General features: G+C 37.3%; 1 protein-coding gene across 1 annotated transcript; it reads right to left on the bottom strand.

Moving 5' to 3' along the window:
* Positions 1-601: 601 nt before the first annotated feature.
* SEC22B (SEC22 homolog B, vesicle trafficking protein) lies at positions 602-22,132 on the bottom strand. The gene is made up of 5 exons (XM_004420592.3): positions 21,915-22,132; positions 11,577-11,686; positions 8,702-8,862; positions 6,222-6,368; positions 602-2,576 (listed from the first exon to the last, which is right to left on the bottom strand). Exons 1-5 carry the CDS (start codon positions 21,987-21,989, stop codon positions 2,422-2,424), a joined length of 648 nt encoding a protein of 215 aa, XP_004420649.1. The 5' UTR covers positions 21,990-22,132; the 3' UTR covers positions 602-2,421.
* Positions 22,133-22,163: the final 31 nt, after the last annotated feature.

The raw sequence follows: 22,163 nt of genomic DNA, 5'->3' as shown, positions 1-22,163 counted from the left end.
GATCATTTGAAACTATAAATCTGATGTCATCTCTTGCCACTGATGTTAGTGTAGTCTAAACACCTTAGCATGGCAGACAAGTCCCTTTATGATACTATACCAGTCTAGTTCTTTTTCAAGTCTCAATTGCCTACACTTACCCTACGAGTTAAGTTGAACCAAGCTAATTACAATCTCCAAAATGTGCTTCATTCGTTTAACTCACGATTTTGCACAAGCCATTGACTCTGTCTAGAATACCCCATTCTCCTTCCCTTACCACTCCTCCCCGAAGTACATTAGGTGTCCTTTCTTAACGTGCCCTCAACAACCCTGTACAGTTGTTTATCACATTCTATTTTACCTGCTTGTTTGGTTGTTTGGTTGCTGATAAACTTCATCTACTCAGATCTTCCCACTACCTCCAATAAAGAAGAGAAGTAGGAGTCATATTATGACAGTCTTTTTCTCTCATTTTTCTACCTTCATAATCTTAAACAACTTTCTTATTCCTTGGTTGATCATCTCCCCCTTCTCATTTTTTAATTAACCCAGAGTTTAGGTAGAAATGTACCTAGAAGGATATGTGTACATAAATTAACTAGATAACAAAACTTCACACTGAAGGGAACATTCTACAAGTATTTATTTCATTGCTGACCACTTGGTTGCAGCATGCAACTCTCAACAACGAGCTGCCACTCTCCACTCCTACAGAAGTACCAAACACTATGGTACCACTACTTAGGTTTTTAGTCTTTCAAAGGCTTTGATTACCAACATCATTACTTAGGGACAAACCTTTTAGGGACTTAAAAGCACTTATTCTCTATAAAAAGTAACTTGATATTTCATGCACAAAACTCCAATTGGCAGATTTATGTCCAAAATGGGAAAAAAACATTGTATTCTAGCTCTGCAAACTATCAGGAATAAAATAAGCATTTCTCCTTGCCTTGTTATAAGGAAATAGGATTTTTTTTCTCTATCAGGAATCAGAACAGTAGCTTTGATGTCTCTTAGAGTTATAAAATTGCTTACTGGTTAAAGTTCTTTCCAAAGATGTTAAGAAATAAGAAGTTGGCTCATTTTCCTATACAATTTAAAGAAATATTTGCAGTATGTGTAGGAGTTATAGGTTATATTGTAGACCCTTGTGACAATATTTAAAAGGCCTGTTCTTCCCATTTAAAAAATCCTACCTCAGAAGGTAAAAGGAAATCCCCATCATCCCTGAGCAAAAAAGGGAAAAATCATAGGTACTTTTATTTGTTAACAGAAGCCACTGTAAATGATTTATCTATCTCTAAAACATTCTCAGAGAATTTACATAAACTGAAGGAGGTATGAAGTACTCTCAGAGACTTTCTCAGGTAAATGTATTTAGTAGTTTGAGTAGTCACTATGCAAAAATTTAAATTTAATTAACTCTACAGCTGAACATTTTCCATTTTGAAATTTCAGAATATCCTGAGAGGATGCTTATGAGACATGAAACTACTGGGCACAGAGGAATTTAAAAAATGTTAGCAAACCGTGGCAGGAGGAAAAGAGAGTGGGAAAACTGTAGTGGAGAAAATGAGAAGGGGGCAGGACAAAGCTGTAGTTACGAGTGGGCCTTTCTTCTCACTACGTCAGGGGCTCTGGCTATATGTATGTGATTCTCACTCATATTGATATAATCCAGATGCTGAAAAATAATATTAAGAATGTCCCAAACTAATTTAAGTCTTTTAAGGAGTAAATGACAGAAAACATTTTAGCTTCTTAATCAAGGAGTGCTATAATATAATTTCAAGGCATCTTAATATAATTCATTTAACCCTAAAGCAATTGTGCAATAAGCAAAATATCATAAAAGAAAACAACAAAGGTTAACTTCCTACAGGGGCCAACAGACAAGATCTTTGCAGCACAGCAATTAACCTTCACATACTGGAGTCTTATTTAAAAGGCCATCAAAAACTCAGATTACTGAAAATCACAAATGTCACTAACAAAAGGAATGTTGATTAGATAGAGTCAAAAATCTTCCCAAAGGGCTGCCTTCTCTGAAGGAATTTCAGACTATTGCTAGCACAGATTGGTTAAGCCAAATCTCAGTGATGGTGCCCCTAGAGAATGAGGATGCCCCGGTCAGCACTGTTTTAAAAACATAAAACACTGGGAGGGAAAAAACAAAATAAAACAATCTACTGTTCCCTAACATATATGGCTTAGCACCCAGAGAAAGCCTCTGCCCCCAAAAGAGACTTTCTACACAGGTGAAGCTTCATTAAATGAGGTGTAACCTTTCATTTTCAGGGCATGTCTTTTCTTGCAAGGTCTTTAGAGGCAGAAGTTCCACTTGGATCTAATACACATCTCTGTGAGCTCAGCCTCCTGAAAACACACACCTGTCGGATTCTAGGCTCTCCCTTGTCAGTGACTGGATTCACTACTTCACAGCCACCAGAATCGCACATACACTATTAACATGATGAAAAATACAGCGACTGCTGCAAGTTTGGCATAAGTGGAACGCATGTTCAAGTACTTCGCATCCTGGCGGTATTTCTTGGACAGACTGGACAAATTGTTAGCCTTTGAATCCAATGCTGTCAAAGAGGAAAAAACGAAAACACTAATTAGTCCCTACAAGTATTTTATAAAATGTATTAAGATATAAAAATAACCAAAACGAGTGTCATTATACTAAACAAACATGAAGGTTAAATCACCATTCTTATTTTAAAGGGAAGATGGCATGTACTGATTAATTCACAATCCTGAAGCACTGTAAAATCTACAATGCATTTTAAAATTATCAAACCAAATTATGTTCAAATTCTTGAGGCTGTATAGTAAGGTGGTTAGGAATGCAGGCTCTGGCCTCAGACTCTGGTTCAAATCTCACCTGCACCAGCCATGTGACAATGGCCAACTCACTTAGCCTAAGACCCAGTTTCTTCATCTATAAAATGGGGATAATAGTAACCATTTCAGACGATTATAGGCACATGAGAATGCCTGTAAAGTGAGCACAGTGCTGGCATATGGTAAACATTTGATAAATGTTAGCTGACATTAATCATCTTCATAATCTAAATGGTCTAAATCATATTCTCTCATATTTTGAAAAATGATAATCCATGTAAGATAAGACTCAGGTAACCAGAAAATTCAATGAACCAGACACTGAGTATTAAGCTGTATCTCAGTGGTGACTGCTACCAAATTTCTAAGCTTCTCCACATAGTGAAGACTATTATGAAGGTAAAGTATCAGAAATTATATTTCAACAGACATAGGAAAGTTGTACTGTAACTAAGATACAATCACAGGTGCTAGAAAACCACCAAGATCTACTAAATTAAGCTTTTTCGAATCTTCTGCAAAGTTTTTTTTTTCTATAAGAACATTTGTAATGTTATCTTCTTAAAATTGTTAACTGAGCACTTAGAGAAATAGCCAGATACAAGCTATACTGCACTAAAATATATGGCATATTTTAGTAACAAAATCAAACTCTCAGTATGATATAAATGAATTCTATCAAACTTTTTACTTCTTTAAACTTTTGAAAAACTATTTTGCAATCTGAATTTGTTTGTTCTTCCTTAGGGAATGCTTTTGGAATATTTGGAATTGCTTAATAGAGACTGGTTTTGATTGAGAAATGTGGCATTACTTAGCAAGACAGACATGACAGCCACTTCTAAATTAGCAACTTGTCCTGTAAGAAAAACACCTAGTCATGCAAGAAAAAAGTTAGAGGATGAGAAATAACCATGACAATGCTGCAAGGAATCTTCCTAGCCAGTGTACTGGAATGTACACTCCACTGGACAGAGGTTTTTAACTACTGTGTTTATTGCTGTATCCCCAGGGCCTCGAACAGGGTCTGGCATACAGTCAAGGCTCAATAAATAAATATTTGCTAAATGAATCTAAATCTGCTGAGAATAACTGTGCAGAGGAACAAATATTAGGACATATGAAACACGTAATAGTTCAGAGAATTCCTTTACATAGGAACATTCTGAAACACATGATACAAAGACAAAGCGACTGCTTGGAGAAGTCATTTAGCAAATATTTATGTTCCAGGCACCATGCAAAGTGCTGGAGGATACCATGATGATCAAAACGTATGTGATCCCCGTATTTGTGGAATTTAAAGTCTAGTAGGGTAACAAGTTTGAACGAAAAAACACAACCCACGGCTTAAACGAAACAGGTCTACTTAGGCAGTAAAAAAGGACACAATTTGATCTTGCTGCAAGAACCCATAGGAAATACTCCGGTCTTAAATGCAAAGCAGGATAGCTCTAAAACTTTAAAAATTAGAAAGAGAAGAAAGCATAAAAGATGGATTCTTATTATGAATAAGCTTAAAGAGGAAGAAAACATTTTTTGAAGTAGGCTAATCTTTTCAGTCCTTCAAACACGTTCCATTCAGATGTTTTTTCTTCCTCTTAAAATAACACTCTCTTCACTCCTTCCTAATCTACCAAAATTCAATAATCTTTCCTGTTCACTTCACATTTATCTACTTCTTTCTATACTTTTATAGCTCTTATTGTCTATATATCTATTTAAAACTATCATACACTGAAGATGGACAAGGACTTGTGAGGCCAACAAATTCTGCAAGGCACTAGCAGCGTGTGTGACTTTTGGTAAGCTATTTAAGTTTTCTGAGTCTCTGCTTCTTTATTTGTAAAACTGGTTTGATACCACCCATTTCACATGGGATTACTCTAAATAATAAATAAGATATATGTAAAGTCCCCCTACCATATTGCCTAGCACAAAGTAAGTGTTCAATTGATGTTTGCTCCCTTATACTGTCTATAAATTACTGTGACAATGTTTCTTATCTTCTTAATCAGATGAAGTTACTTAATTACTGTGACAATGTTTCGTTTCTTCTTAATCAGATGAAGTTACTTAAGGGTAGAAATGTACTTCTTTTTCAACCAACCTATCAGTTTCGTAGCAACCAGCAAAGCACTAGAAGAGAATCCTTCACACTTTTGATAAGCTGACCAATATATAAATTTAGGATTTCAGAAAAAATCTTGTGCTGGTGTACTTTATCCCAGGTAGAAACTGTTAAGTCTGGTTATGATAAAAATTGACACACTTACCCAAAATTCGATGTTTAAAGAGTGTGAAGCTATACACTAGGACAACTGATGACTACTAAAATAAAGGTTAAAATTTGCAGTTCATAATAAAGAAAAACCCATTTACTCATGAATATGTAATAAGGTTGGATTCAAGAAATATTCATGAAGGCATCTACTTGTGATCATTACTGTGAGAGAAATAAAAGAAGTATATGAAACAGATATGAAACACAAATACTACCTTTAAGGAGCACATGACCACATTAGACACTTAGGTAACATTTAAACATTAGGTACATACATATATTTTAAGGTAAATTAGGTAAATAAGTATACACAAACATATATACACACACACCATGATACACTAAAAACACTATGTAGCTAAGTGCTTTAAGAGTTTAGAGGACAAAAGAGATTAATGTGACGTGGGCTACAAGGTTCAGGGAAGGCTTCTTCAAAGAGGCAGTTCTTATCTAGATCTTAAAGAACAGGTCTAGGATGGTGAGGAAGCTACCTGGTTGAGGCAGAATGTCTGTGGACTAGGGAGAATGAGAGATGTTTGCAATCTCCTTATCTTCCATTATAGAGAACACGATGCCTTGCACATTACAAGCACTCAATGTAATGACTGATTGAGTGATAAGTAAATTGAGACCAGATTAGATCTGATCTTGTAGCCACAGATTCTAAATGTTTTTCAGCAGAGGAATGTCTTGATGAAAATGGCATTTTATAACATTTAATCTGGCAGCAGTCAAGTCTCCCAAAATGGCTACTCAGGAAACCACTACAATAAATCTTTGACAATTTCCTCTCATTCTTCTTTTCATTTTCCTTAACTTATGTGTTTCTGTAAATATTTACTTAATTTTGTAAATATCTTGGAAACAGCAATTGCTTCTGATACGGAATAAGACTTTCACACTGTTTCAACTCAACAAAAACTAATCACGCCACAAAAAAATATATCATATTGGAAGATTTGTAATGTAATCTATTTCTGAGAGATGAATTCTTAACAGTGCTAGATAGAATCTAACAGCATAAAAGATACGCCAAACTAAGCTATCCTTGTCTATGGAATTAGAACCACTTCTTCCTAAGACTCTTACTGCTTTCAGATACCTGAGAGTGCTTCTCCCCGTTGCAACACTTCTTCAATATTGGCCACCATGATCCTCTGCACATCTTGCAATTCAGTGTTGATGGAGCCTAGGTTTCTCCGAGCACGACTGTCAATGTAGAGCTTCTTGGTTTTCTGAATGTAGGTATCTAGAATGACAAAGGAAAGTTACCCATTAACAAATTCTTTCACGTCCATCAAAGCACTGAAGTAGGGAATAGCAAGTTCTGAGTGTAGTCCTGGATCTGCAACTGTCTGTGGTTAACCAAGTTCTTGAGTGAGTATCAAATTTGATTTCTTCATCTGTAAAATGTAAAGATATAATGGGTGATCATTCAGGAGAAATTTCCTTTGCACACCTTCAAATTAGAAGTATCTGCTATCAAGATACTTAGAGAAATTAAGACCCCCTACAGTAAGCCTTTCCTGAAAGCAGAAATCTTCAAACTATATTCCAAAGACTCTTAGGGCTTCATTACTTAACTCTACATATTCCCTGATAAGGATGCTGGCAACAATCTAGCAACACTACAGCCTAGCATGGCAAAAGAGTTACATTATCATTAAAAGGTTGGAAAACATTGCCTTAAAGTATTTTATTTAACATACATTCCCAATATCACTCTGTTCTTAAACTTCATAAAGCAAACATGTGATAGGGAGTTTCCCAAAATACCACAATAAAATTGCAGTCTCATTCATGTCCAGCCCATGTCTGTATTTCTGAAAACTGTAAGAAGAATGACTTATTATTAAAAATTGTATTTTTAACTTTTGGCAGTGTGTTAAGTTATGTGCGCTGGATACTTTTCATTTGCCTCTTTAGATCTCTTCTCCACCCTTGTGCACCCTGCTCTGCCTTGGGAAGCTGACCTGCATGGAGTACATCCATGGGCTCCTTGCCCTCCAGCTTCCAGTTAGGTTCAGCCAGTATAGGAGCCCCAAGAGTAGGGAAGGAGAGCAGACAGTAACATCAGGGTATTTATTCCCTAGCTCCTCCCTGAGAAGTCCCCTTGACCTGGCAGCGTCCCTCCACCAAAAGTGACTGTTTCTCTCAAGTTGGCCTTCTCTATAAATTTTCTCCTTCCCAGTTCAAGAAACTGCGCCCTTCTCTTACCCCTTCAGACCTTGGGATGGTAGCAAGTACCATGTTACTGGTCTCAGTTTACTATACCTTGTGGTTCACCTATAACCTATTCATATCTTTGTATATAATTCTTTAAGCTAATTTGAGTGTACCAACTATTTCCTGTGTGACCCCGATAGAGTAGTCTTTTTTTTTCTTGGGTTTACTGGACCACTATCGTCTACAAAAATAAAATTTGAAAAACCAGAGATTATAAAAATCAGTATTTGGAGAGTCTGTAGTTATGAAACACTAGAATGCTTTGCTAACTTTTCTTTATTTCTAAAAAGCAATATGGCCCACTTATCTAGCAAACTTGAAACACTTCAGAAATTCAGATAGTAAAACCAATTTCTTTTTTAACTAAAAATGTCAGTGATGTAGTCTGATCATACTTGTTCTCACTTCCTTTACTTACTGTACTTAGGACATTTCCTTTGATCTATTGCCATCAAATAGTCTGCCAGGTCTGACCAGTGATGAGTCTTTCTATAATTCTTGTACAAATATGGACACCCATGTTCACTACTTCTGCATGTAGTAAATATTATCCCCCAATACCATATCCTGTCTGTTGGTTGTCATATTGTGTTACTGTAATGCTTGTGTTACTGTAATGCTGAAAGCTATGCCACTGGTATTTCAAATGCCAACAGGGTCACCCATGGTGGACAGGTTTCAGCAGAGCTTTCAGACTAAGACAGACTAGGAAGAAGGATCTGGCCACCACTTCCGAAAAAAACGGCCATGAAAACCCTATGAATAGCAGCAGAGCATTGTTTGATGTGGGGCTGGAAGATGAGAGGATGGTGGAAAAAGATTGGGCAGGGTTCCACTCTGCTGTACATAAGGTCACTAGGAGTCGGAATAGACTCAACCGCACTACTAAAAACAAGACCATACATCTTCTAGTACTATTTTTTAAACTAGAGGATCTTATTCTCTTAAAAGAAACAAAACACCATTCCTTCTGATTTCCAAATTCTGATCTCCATAAAATGAGCCTGACTCTGTGTGTGTGTGTATGTGTGTTGGGGAAAAGAACAATTCAGCTAGCCAGTCAAGCGGATCTTGAGGCACAGTTCTTGACCCTAATGCAGAATCCAACCAAATAATAAAAAAGGCAAAGGGCAAGAAGTTCTAGGGGGAAAAGATCAACAACTAGAGAAAATTACTTATGAGAAGGAAGCCTCAGTCATTCAACAGGACAAAAAGAGGTGGAATGGAAGAGGAGGCAGAATCCAAAACTTTGGTAAGTAAACATCCGAAAAAACATATCAAAATTATATCAATGTAACAAATAGCTTCTTCAAATTGTTTGCTCCCTTGACAGAGAGCCCAGCAGCAAAAACTTACCAAACTCAATGAAGGAATAGGGTCGAGACACAGTGGGCACCTTCTTCCCATGCTGTTCATCAAACTCGGAGTGCAAATCTTCTAGGTAGGCAAAAGCCAACTTCTTAGGAAAGGCAGCTTCACACAAAACCAAATAACACACTCCCTGCTCAATAATGTAGCTGGAGAGCAAAAAGGAAGAAGTTGTTTGTAGAGTATCAATACCTCCAACAAATTGAAACAGACTCTCAGCGCCATACAAACTTTTGAAAATATTCTAGCCTAAGCCCTTTGAGGCTAACTAAATCAGAAAGTCAATTTCAAGCCATAAATCCCTGGAATCAGAAAGCAAACATCTTCCATTAGAAGTAGATTCCAAAAGGAGTATTTAGATATGTTTATTATAACTGTTTATTCATGACATAACATTTCAACTAAAATATCTTAATACCTAAGACTTTTTCTTGAAAACTTGGAGTTGTGACTCCATCTACCCCTTGATTATTTATGGTAAACTAGTATACACATATGTAAATTCCTTCCAGCTACAAGAAAAACAGTGGAACTGGAAATTTTTGTGGAAAAAGTTGGAAGTTAATGCCACATTTACTGGGTACAGAAAATAATGACCTAAGGACTAATAATATTCCATAATTTCCAGGGTAGCAGAACTCTGTATCAGCTGGAAACTATCCAATAACAGAACTGACTTCCTCTTGTGAGAGTAAGCTCCCTGGCACTTTGGAAGGGGCCATATGACTACATGTCTGATATATTCTTGTAAAGAGGTTAGGCTACTCAGTGGTTTTCAAATGTCTTTTTAGCCATAGTATTCTTTATTTCAGCAATAATTATATTCAGAAGACCAATATGTATAGCAAATAAAGTCAGAAATTCTGTAAGTAAGAGTTTAACGGCCCAAAGTATTACACATACCCCCATCCCTGCCCTTTCTATGTGACTCCTAAGGCATCCTAGGACTCCACAGAGCACAGTTTATAGTCTACTATATGATATCTCAGACCCTTTAAAATAACAGTAATAATGATAATGATGGTAATAATAATACCGCTGTCCTCTCTCTCGCTTGGGCACCTGAATAATAATAATGATGATGATGGTGATGATGATGATAATAATAATAATAATGCTGCCCTATCTCTTGCGTGGGTGCCTAAATTAACCGGTCTCCTTGTCTTCAGTCTAGACCATCTTCAAAACCACCAGTTTTATTCCTAAAAAGTAAATATGACCATATTTCCCTGCTTAAAAACTTTAGGGACTCCCAAATACCAATAAAATAAAATCGTACTCCTTGGTATAGTATCTGTAGCCCTCCAAAACAAGTATAGGCCGCATTCCATCATATATCCCAACACACCAAATGACATGCTGTTCGCCAACAAGCTAGGTTCTTTTACGTCCTCATGGACTTCTGCTTACATTGTTTTTTTCTAATTCTAATACTCTTTTATGCAGCTGGAGAAACCTTGTTCATTTTCATATGCTCAATTCCACTATAATTTTTTCTGTGAAATTTCTCTGTATTCTCCCTCTATCCCCTTTCCTCAAATTCACTCTCTACAAATGGGAATTTATTGCTTCCTTCTCTCTCCTCCCAAAGCATTTTATTTATATCCCAATTACAGTACTTCTTGCCATAAGGTATTATAGTATAGTTGTTTGCATATGTGTCTCTCTCTAATAAGAGGATAAGCTCATTAAAAACTATGGACATTAAAGGCAGGACTTAATACATAGTCTGGCAAAGAACAATTCTTTCATAAATAGCTCTTGGATGGAAATAAAGGATGAGATGAGATGATAAAGGTCCTAAAGAACCAGGCAGAAGAAAATCTCTTCAATTCCGTAAGAACTTTCCTAGGCCATTGTTCCTAAGCCATGGTAGAGATAAGGATACTACATAATTAAGTGCCTCTATTATTTTTTGATGTTGAAAATTAGATTTAGAGAAAATGTTTCATATACTATGTAAATTAATACCTTATGAAATTTAATATCCACTATTTCTCAACCAATAGGCCAGGGTTTTGTTTTGGTTTTGGTTTTGTATACTTGTTTGCTTGTTTTTGGTAAGTAGAGGTTTTCTTTTTTCCTTTTAAGTTAAAAACAGCAGGTTCCTTGCAGGTCGATATTATCTTAGTGTCTGAGTTCCTAAAATAGCAAGGATTATTCAGCTAATCCTTTTTTATTTTCCTCTGATCTTCTTATTCTCTCTTTTCTTCTTTAATCCCTCCTGTTTTATCACCTTCAAATTTGACATATATTAAACATTTAATACCAATTATTTATAGATAATTTGAAATCTAATCAAATCTCTTTGATCGCTCTCAGCTGTATGCATTGTGTATTACTACTGATTGAGATGCTCTTAAACTATCTTTTATAATTTTCTTTTATCTAACTAATAACTAACACTTATTGACTACTCTCTATGTGCCAGGCAAGATGTTAAGAGATATACATGAATTCCTTCATAATCTTCACAAAACTATGATTATTTTCCCTATTTTATAGACGAAATTGAGGCCTGGAGAAGTATATGTGAGTTGTTCAAGGTTACATTGTTCGTAAACATCTGAGTATGTCTGGCTCCAAAAAGCTCCTACAGCAAAAAGTTATCTATTATTGCATGACGGGCACAGCATTCACTAGACACAGGATAACAGGTTAAATTATTGAATGGAAGTTGAATAAAGAAACCAAGATTTCAGTTTTGCAGAGAATTAGAGCCAGTGAAGCTGCTTCTATGAAGAGACTATATTTTTAAAGTTATCTTTACTTGTAAAAAAATCTTACCATTCTTATCAGGTGTTACTTATATTTACTGTATTTCATACTTAAATAATCACAAAGAAGTCAGGATTATACTCACTGGAAAGTCATGGCGCCAGCTTCCAAGGTACATCTGGTAGGGGATTGTTCATTCAGCTTTCGAAAGAGTTGCTTAGCCTGACTCTGGTACTGTTGAAGGTCCCGGCCAGACTGAAAGAAGACATCTTCATTTCAGAATTTTCCACAAAAAAGTTGTGTCAATTAGTGAGAAGCATCATATTATAAGAACGCTATGTGAATATAAAATGTGTATGTATGTATACACACACACACATACATATATGCATATATATGTTAATATAGAAATATTTCTCAAGTGAACAGCATTATAACAAATCATTGCCATAAGGACAGTGCTAAAAAAGATAAATCTACAAATTGATACTTCTAGTGGTCTCTGCCTAACTCCTCTGGTTCACTCACACTTATTTACTTCTTTATTCATATTGAAATGTCTAGTTCACCATTTTATATTTAATTTATTTTTATTGAGGTATAATTGACATGTAACATTAGTTACATGAAACTATATTAGTTTCAGATGTACAACATAATGATTCGATATTTGTATATACTGCGAAATGATCACCACAAGTCTAGTTACCATCCATCCCCATACATAGTTACAAATTTTTTTTCTTGTGATGAGGACATTTAAGATTTAATCTCTTAGCAATTTTCAAATATGCAATACAATATTATTAACTGTAGTCACCATGCTGTACATCACATCTCCATGACTTATTTTATAACTGGAAGTTTTTACCTTTGACCTCCTTCACCCATTTCACCCACCCCCTACTTCCCTCCCCTCTGGCAACCACCAGTCTGTTCTCTGTATCTATTAGCTTGGTGATTTGTTTTGTTTGTTTGTTTTGTTTTTTAGATTCTACATATAAGTGAGATCATAAGGTATTTGTCTTTCTCTGTCTGACTTATTTCACTTAGCACAATGCCCTCAAGATCCATCCATGTTGTCACAAATGGCAAGATTCTACTCTTTCTTACGGCTGAAAAGTATTCCGTTGTGTATATACACCACATCTTCTTTATCCATTTGTCCATTGATGGACATTTAGGTTGTTTGCATATCTTGGCTGTTGTAAATAATGCTGCAGTGATCATAGGGGTACATATATCTTTTCGAATTGGTGTTTTCGTTTTCTTTGGATAAATACCCAGAAGTGGAATTGCTGGATCATATGGTAGTTCTATTTTTATTTTTTTAAGCAACCACCATACTGTTTTCCATAGTGGATGCACCAGTTTATATTCTCACCAGTAGTGCACAAGGGTTCCCGTTTCTCCGCATCCTTGCCAGCACTTGTAATTTCTTGTCTTTTTGGTAATAGCCATTCTTTTTTTTTTCTCCCCCCCAAAGCCCCAGTAGATAGTTGTACGTCATAGTTGCACATCCTTCTAGTTGCTGTATGTGGGACGCAGCCTCAGCATGGCCTGACAAGCAGTGCGTCAGTGCATGGCCGGGATCCGAACCCGGGCCGCCAGCAGTGGAGCGCACGCACGCACTTAACCGCTAAGCTACGGGGCCGGCCCAGTAATAGCCATTCTAACAGGTGTGAGGTAATATCTCACTGTGGTTTTGATTTGCATTTCCAGTTTACCATTTTAAATATAGCAGACTCCTATACTTGTAAATTTGCTTATTTGCCACTTACACAATTTTATCGTTGCTTCCTTGTTTTTACTCTTAGCTCAGTGCTTCGGTATCTAGAATTTTAAGATTTCACTTTGTACTTTCTCAAAGTTAGGCCTCAGATCCAGTCCCTGGGAGAACCTCATATAAATACTTTTCTATTTAAACGTTTAGGTATTAAACATCTACCAAGGGGAGACTGTGTTCTATCTTTCAATCCAAAATAATAATGCAAAATAAAATAATTCCTCCCATCACATGGCAAAAGTTATTGCCCCCCCCCCCCGTATGTGGATGAATAAATAATGTATATTTGCTTCCCATTCTTCCTGCACTTCTTTTCTCTTTTGGATCTAGTAGGTTAGTGAGGTATGATTTTCTCCTTTTGAAATGACACTGCTGTTTCCCCCAGTAGACTTCTCTCCCTCTTTAAAAAAAAAAAAAATTGTAAGATCATTTAGAAATTGTTCAGGAAAATATTGCCTGTAATTCTATCATCTCAATATTATTATTTTCATTTTTGTATACATATATCCTTTGCTATCCAAACTTTTGCTATCAGAACTTGGGAACCAAGTAGATTTATTCAGTAAAGGATATTTGACTTTCCAATCTTTGTCCTTACTCTTGTTCATTTTTACCTAGTTGAAGTTATAGTTTTCATAATAATTTGCAGTCATGGGTACACACATTTAGTTTTGCTTAAATGCTCAATACTGTAAAGCTTTGTGGAAGATTTTGCTTGATAGTCCAGCATAAAAATGAGATTCGTTAGTCTGTTGTTCCCAGGATTTCCCCATGAGTATAGAACATGTTGTGAGTTCTGTTCCAGTACCTATGCAAATGAAATGGAGGAGGGCACTGACCTAACAGTGGAAAAAACAATGAATTCAAAGTTGACTCCTTAAATGTAGTTGAGGAGTGTGCTTTTGCTTTTTAGCAAATAAAAATGAGATTTTCTTGAAGAACTAGGGTTTGGTCTTCCTTTTTGCTCTAAAGGTAGGCCATTTTGTTTTTGTTAAAATGAGTCTCGGGCCAGCCCAGTGGTGTAGTGGTTAAGTTCGCCCGCTCTGCTTCGGTAACCCAGGGTTCACAGGTTCGGATCCTGGGTGCGGACCTACGCACCACTCATCAAGCCATGCTGTGTTGGCATCCCATACCAAAATACAGGAAGATGGGCACAGATGTTAGCTCAGGGCTAATCTTCCTCAGCAAAAAAAAGAATGTTATTAACTTGTAAAAAAAAAAAAAAAGAATGGCTATTACCAAAAAGACAAGAAATTACAAGTGCTGGCAAGGATGCGGAGAAACGGGAACCCTTGTGCACTACTGGTGAGAATATAAACTGGTGCATCCACTATGGAAAACAGTATGGCGGTTGCTCAAAAAAATAAAAATAGAATTACCATATGATCCAGCAATTCCACTTCTGGGTATTTATCCAAAGAAAACGAAAACACCAATTCGAAAAAATATATGTACCCCTATGATCACTGCAACATTATTTACAACAGCCAAGATATGCAAACAACCTAAATGTCCATCAATGGACAAATGGATAAAGAAGATGTGGTGTATATACACAACGGAATACTTTTCAGCCATAAGAAAGAATAGAATCTTGCCATTTGTGACAACATGGATGGATCTTGAGGGCATTGTGCTAAGTGAAATAAGTCAGACAGAGAAAGACAAACACCTTATGATCTCACTTATGTGTAGAATCTAAAAAACAAAACAAACAAACAAAACAAAGCACCAAGCTAATAGATACAGAGAACAGACTGGTGGTTGCCAGAGGGGAGGGAAGTAGGGGGTGGGTGAAATGGGTGAAGGGGGTCAAAGGTAAAAACTTCCAGTTATAAAATAAGTCATGGGGATGTGATGTACAGCATGGTGACTATAGTTAATAATATTGTATTGCATATTTGAAAATTGCTAAGAGATTAAATCTTAAATGTCCTCATCACAAGAAAAAAAAATTTGTAACTATGTATGGGGATGGATGGTAACTAGACTTGTGGTGATCATTTCGCAGTATATACAAATATCGAATCATTATGTTGTACATCTGAAACTAATATAGTTTCATGTAACTAATGTTACATGTCAATTATACCTCAATAAAAATAAATTAAATATAAAATGGTGAACTAGACATTTCAATATGAATAAAGAAGTAAATAAGTGTGAGTGAACCAGAGGAGTTAGGCAGAGACCACTAGAAGTATCAATTTGTAGATTTATCTTTTTTAGCACTGTCCTTATGGCAATGATTTGTTATAATGCTGTTCACTTGAGAAATATTTCTATATTAACATATATATGCATATATGTATATGTGTGTGTATACATACATACACATTTTTATATATTAACAATATTTTATAATAATTAACATTATAATATATATTAACATTATCATATTAAACAGTATTGCTAATATATATTTTCATGACAGGTCAGCCAATAAAGGAGAGTGAATACTATCATATGCTTTGAACTAGTGCACAACATCCTCCGTTCCTAAATTTGAATGGTACTTGCCAATCTGTTTGCTTCACCAATGCCATTACGTGGCATTCGGAAGAGATCTGACCCCACGATGGTAGATAAAAGGGATGCAAATAAAGTTGGAAATGCTACTAAAGTGCCAAGAAATACTATCAACAATGATTTTCAACCTTGGCTTCACACTAGAATCACCTGGGGATCTTAAAAAAACTACTCATGCCCAATCTCCGCCCCCAAACTAATTAAGTCAGTACCTTGGGGGTGGAACTTAGACATTGGTTTTTTAAAAATATCCAAAACCACAGACGTTAAGTATAAGTTTTTTGACAGCTAAAGGCAGGGGAGCACGTTAAAGGAACTAGTTAAAGAAATAAATGGCAAAAAATTGTCAAAGCCTGGCACAAATCCTTTGACTTTATAAGAGGCATCATAAACATTACTGCAACCTGAGAGAAAGAGCCTAACAACCCTATCAACCACAAGAAGCCACGGCCAAAAGCATGCTACAATTCCAGGGATTTACAATGAACAAAGCAGTGACTGCCAATGTATAACACTGGGGGCACATCTACATAGGGATTATGGCATGCCAACCAACATTTTACACTGCTGGTTCAGTTAGCATCACCATGCCTGAGAACACAATGTTGGCACAGTCTATCTGGTAGTCATTTTGGCAATATGCATTAGAAATTATAAAATTTTGCATACTGTTTTATTCAACAATTCCACAACTTTGAAAATACACATACGCATAAAAAAACAACTACAAATGCATATAAAAATAAAAAACAAATGTTCAATAACAGGATAAGAGACTGGTTAAATAAAATATGGTATATTTATATACTGGAATACTATAGAGCCATTTAAATGATGTTGGATAATATTTAATGATATGAGAAAATATTCATTATACATTAAGTGAAAAAAATTAGGTGGAACAGTCTTACAGCATTACTCATCACTTAATTTTATACACACACACAAAGATTACGCTTATACATCAAAATGGATATAATTTAAGTAGGGATTATACGGGTAATAATCACCATTAACATTTTGGTCCTTTTGATTGTGCAGATTTACTGAATTTTCTACAATAAGCACAGATTAATTTTGTAATGGGAAAAATTATTCATTCATCCATTCCTGTTTATTGCATATTTGCACCCATCATATTATGTATAATTCTACTCTGTGAACTTTAAGAAAGGCAATATGGAATTAGAAAAGACTCTTCAGGGCCGGCACCATGGCTTAGCGGTTAAGTGCGCGTGCCCCACTGCTGGTGGCCCGGGTTCTGATCCCGGGCGCGCACCGACGCACTGCTTCTCTGGCCATGCTGAGGCCGCGTCCCACATACAGCAACTAGAAGGATGTGCAGCTATGACGTACAACTATCTACTGGGGCTTTGGGGGAAAAAATAAATAAATAAATAAAATTTATTTAAAAAAAAAAGACTCTTCAGAAATAGGCAAATAAGAGGCTGGCTCAGTGGCGTAGTGGTTAAGTTCGCACGCTCCGCTTCAGCAGCCCGGGGTTCCCAGGTTCAAATCCTGGGTGCAGACCTATACACCCGTCATCAAGCCATGCTGTGCCAATGTCCCATATACAAAATAGAGGAAGATGGGCACAGATGTTAGCTCAGGGCCAATCTTCCTCAGCAAAAAGAGGAAGATTGGCAACGGATGTTAGCTCATGGCCAATCTTCCACACCAAAAAATATATATATATTAAAAAAAAATAGGCAAATGAAAGTACTCTCTGCCAGCCACTGTTCTAAACACTTCACATAATTTAATTCATATAATCTTTGGAACTACCGTATGAAATGATTAGACTTATGATGCCCATTTTATATTTGAGAAGTCAAACTTGCCCAAAGACTTGGGGCCAAGAAGGGAAGGGGTTGGATTTCAACCCAGTCTAGCTTTGGAGCCCCTGCTCCTAAGCATGTGATACCACCTCTACAATTAAAATTGCTTCAGTGATAGTAGATCCACCTTCTAGGTGATGTCTTACTATTTAATATTAATTCTAATTCACGGGAAATGCTCAAGAAACTGTGTGGCAGCTCTGACCTAGATCTCACAAAACATAATCACTGCTTTACTGATAAACCCTCAGTTTGCTTTCAAGATAAAAGTCACAAAGGGCCCACAGTCAGCCAGTCTACCTAAAAATAGTTAGATTAGATGTCCTAATTCTGTTTTCTACTTCGTCTAGAACAGATCTGATGAGACTTGTATACAGTACAAGGGAAAGATATTTGTTAGCAATCCAATAATGAAGTAGATGTGAATGTCTGGATAAATTCTGAAACAATTTGAGGTCATCCAGTAGCATATTTAGGATTTGGCTCTGTATATAATATAAAAGGTACAGGGTAGTAATTTGCCACACAACCACAATACTTTTTTTTTTTTTTTTGTGAGGAGGACTAGCCCTGAGCTAACATCCGAAGCCAATCCTCCCCTTTTTGCTTGAGGAAGAGTGGCCCTGAGCTAACATCCGTGTCCATCTTCCTCCACTTTATATGGGACGCCGCCACAGCATGGCTTACCAAGTGGTGCGTTGGTGTGCGGTCGGGGTTCCCACCCGGCGAACCCCAGGCCTCCGAAGCGGAGCGCGTGCACTTAACCACTTGTGCCACCAGGCCAGCCCCCAACCACAATACTTTTTATTGCTGTCACCTAGGACTGCTGAACAACTAGTTGTATCAAATGCCATCTTTTGCCTTTACAAGAATGTTTAGCTAAGCTCTTATCATCTTTAAATATGTTGAACTCAGCTGGTCAAAGGCCAGCAGCACCAACAACGAACCATTTTTCCCCAAAAGCAACTACAGTAAGGTGATAATCAACCTGCAATGGTTGGGGGCATGCGGCAGTTCACCTGTACAACACACCAGCTGCTTTCTTGGGGCTCCCTGCTGTCTACTTGGTTAGATTATCACTTTCTTCAAGTTCACAAAGCTAGGGCAAAATGAAAGAGAAGAGAATATGGTTCATTTTAAGGTAGAATAGAAAGGTAGATGAAGGGATTGCAAACATCTGAAAAGGAGAAACACCAGAAAGGAGGAAAGAAAGGAAATAGATAGAATATCAGTGATATTGAAGAGAAAAGACCATCTCTCTACCTGCCCTAGACCTACATTTCTAGTGAAGCACTGAGGAAACAGTGTATAAGATACTCTGCCTATAACATTTTTTAATTTTACTCTCTACTGTATTATCTGAATAACTGTTCATCTCCAATAGTAAGGCAGCTTGTACAGGGTCTAGCACCTAGTAACTACCTAAAATATGATATTTAGTATCAGTGTAAATAATTGAAAAAGTACATTGTATTGTTTGGCCTGGACAGTTAAGGTGATTGACTATAAAACTATTTGGTCGAGATATCCATTTCCGAAAAAGTTATTTCTGGACTCCTAAGAAGTAAATACTTGATTAAAAATACTTACAACAAGGCAGTAAACTGTAGCAGTTAGGTACTAAGGCTCTAGTCTAGAGTCAGACAGATATCGATTAAAAACCAGTGGTTCTCAACCACCAGTGATTTTGCCCACCACCTCCCCACCCCGCAGGTGACATCTAGCAATGTCTGGAAATGTTTTTGGTTGTCACAACCAAAGGGAGGGTGGTGGTAGTGCTTGGCATCTAAGGCGTAGAGGCCAGGGACGCTGCCAGACATCCTACAATGCACAGGACAGTTTCCCATAACAAAGAATTATCCATCCCAAAAGGTCAACATGCCGAAGAAACCCTGATGAAGAATTCCGTTATGCTACTTAGTAGCTGTGTGACTTTCTGCAAGAGACCTATCCTCTCTAAGCCTCAGGGCTTCACTATCTATAAATGGGGATTAGTACCTATACTAATATGGTTAATATGAAGACTGAATGAAATCATGCACTTAACAGGCTTAGCACAGGCTTGGCATGTAGTAGGCACTCTATAAATGTTCTGAATACTATTATGAGAGTAACAGTAAGTCTAGATTCATATTTTTGCAGGTATTAAAAGTTTAGGAAAGACTTTATTATTCAAAGTCAAAATTCCTAAGGGAAATCACGATGGAATTACAATCACAAAAATGTTTTTGTGTAAAATTTCTTTCCTTGTCAATTAAACAAAGCAACTCATCTTGGTAGACCAATACCTAATTTGGAATTAAATTAAGAAACACAATAATACATCAATTAATATTTTTTATATAATTTTATTTATTTTTTTCCCCCCAAAGCCCCAGTAGATAGTTGTATGTCACAGCTGCACATCCTTCTAGTTGCTGTATGTGGGACGCGGCCCCAGCATGGCCAGAGAAGCGGTGCGTCGGTGCGCGCCCGGGATCCGAACCCGGGCCGCCAGCAGCGGAGCAGGCGCACTCAACCGCTAAACCAAGGGGCCGGCCCTCAATTAATTTTTGAATAAAGTATCAAAGCAGAGAGTAAAGGCCCATTAACATTAAGTAGACTCTCAAATCTACTTTGTATTCTTTGTCCACATCACAATTCAATGCAATAGTTGGAAAACCGACTAGATTTTCCCTACCCTGGGAAAACTATTTCTCAGTCAAACTACATATCCTTCAAGGAAAACTTCCCCACACCATCTCCCTTGTTCAAATCATGTTCCTGCATACATTTTAACAATTTCACTCCTTCTGCAGAGTGGTCCTAGAAAATTCTTAACAAATTAGAAAAGAGAAAAATATTTCACAATTGAAAATTCAGGGCATGATATATTTTTTACATTTTTAATCAATGTTTAGACTTTGTTTTGTGGAACGAATAGAAAATATCTCAGTCAGCATGACCTGCAACTTCATAATCTGTGTCACTATGCTCCTAAAAGTGAAAGTAAACATATTCCCAAATTAAACCTAAAAAGGCATATAAGCAAATATATACAAGCTTTCCTTATTATTAGACATTACTGTCAGCTTAGATGTCATTTATTCTGGGAAGACTTTCCTGATCACCCCAAATCAACCTAGAAACCTTTTCCATGTTCAACCACAGAACCTTCTTCCTCTTCCACAACAGTTCTACTACATTCTAATTGTTTGTTATCTGACTTTTCCACTAATCTGTAAGCTCCATGCAAGTAGGGACTGTGTCCCCTAACTCCCTGCATTAGCACCATGCTCGGCACATCTTAAGTGCTTAATAAGTATTTTTTTCATGAATATACAAATGAAAAGTACAATAAAAGATATGTGCAAAATATTTTTTTCTAGAACTCATCTTTTTTTAGGGTTTGAGGTGTTTTTTTTTTCCTTTTTAAACTACTTACATTGTATGAGAAGGTAAAATAAAATTGATCACTTTAAATAAATTATATAAATCTCATTCTCAGCCTCACTTCTTCAGGGACCCCCCCCAGCCTTGCTCCACATGCTTGTCTCACACCAGAAATTTCCCTTGTGACTCTAAGGCACAAAGCAGCTTCCTTTCAAGATATCTGGAGTTGTTGTTTTTTAATCAATGCCGTACATTTTTGAGCACCTATTAGAACAAAGCTGCTGCTGTAAAAGCTATGGGAAACACAAAGATGACTCAGATGTGTCGTTGGCCTACTAGGAAACCCAATTTGTTAAACGACAAAGGAAAATAGTAAAATAAAGGTACAAAGTGTTACAGGAATATAACACAGAGGTTATAATTAAACAGCAGGAATTTAGTAAAGCTTATTGGAGGAGGCGGGAGTTGGGCATAACCTTTCAAGAAGGTCCCGTATGAACTTCCAACGGGCGCCTACATGTGGCCATATTACCTCCCCCACATTCAAAAGATGTCAGCAAGCTAGGTCAAGGAGCAGGTGCTACGGTAAAAGGAGCTGAAGAACTTGGGAGTTCATATTTTCCCCAGGACCTGTCAGTCAGCCTTATTAGCAGCAAAAAAAATTAGAAATCCTGAATTTTAACAAACTGCCCAAAAGTTACAGGACACTAAGTGATAATCAGCCGAACCTATCCCTTCTCCAGAGCGTTTTTCTAAGGAGACACACACATCTACCTCCGCCTTCAGGAAAGATTCCTCTTAACAGGTAGTCTCTCCACTCCCAAAGGATGCCAGGGCACTTCGGCGGGGTCGGGAGCGCCCGGGAGGCGGCAAGGGTCTCCCGCGTCCTAAGAGGGAATCCGTGCTGAGAGCACAGCGCTCTGGCACGGACTTGGGTCGCGGGGATCCAGTGGCTCACCTGTTCGTCCTCCTGCATCGAGGCGGCCAGCGGGAGCCCGTCCGCCACCCGGGCGATCATCGTGAGCAACACCATCTTCACAGGCTACAGGGACCCAACAGCGGCCCGCACGGCCCTAGGCGTCGCCTTGACTTCCTCCGCCGCGACAACAGTTATATCTCCGCCTTAGCTCCCGAAGATCCAGCTGCTTGCGTCTCTGCTTCCCGCTGAGGTGGCCGGAAATAAGCTCCAGAGCTTTCCACTACCGGT

The sequence above is a fragment of the Ceratotherium simum genome, chromosome 2, assembly GCF_057802395.1.
Source record: "Ceratotherium simum simum isolate JZ-2026a chromosome 2, ASM5780239v1, whole genome shotgun sequence".
In the NCBI taxonomy this organism is placed as follows: Eukaryota; Metazoa; Chordata; class Mammalia; order Perissodactyla; family Rhinocerotidae; genus Ceratotherium; species Ceratotherium simum.
The sequence above is the reverse complement of the archived record's forward strand: the minus strand, read 5'-3'. Positions and strand labels throughout refer to the sequence as shown.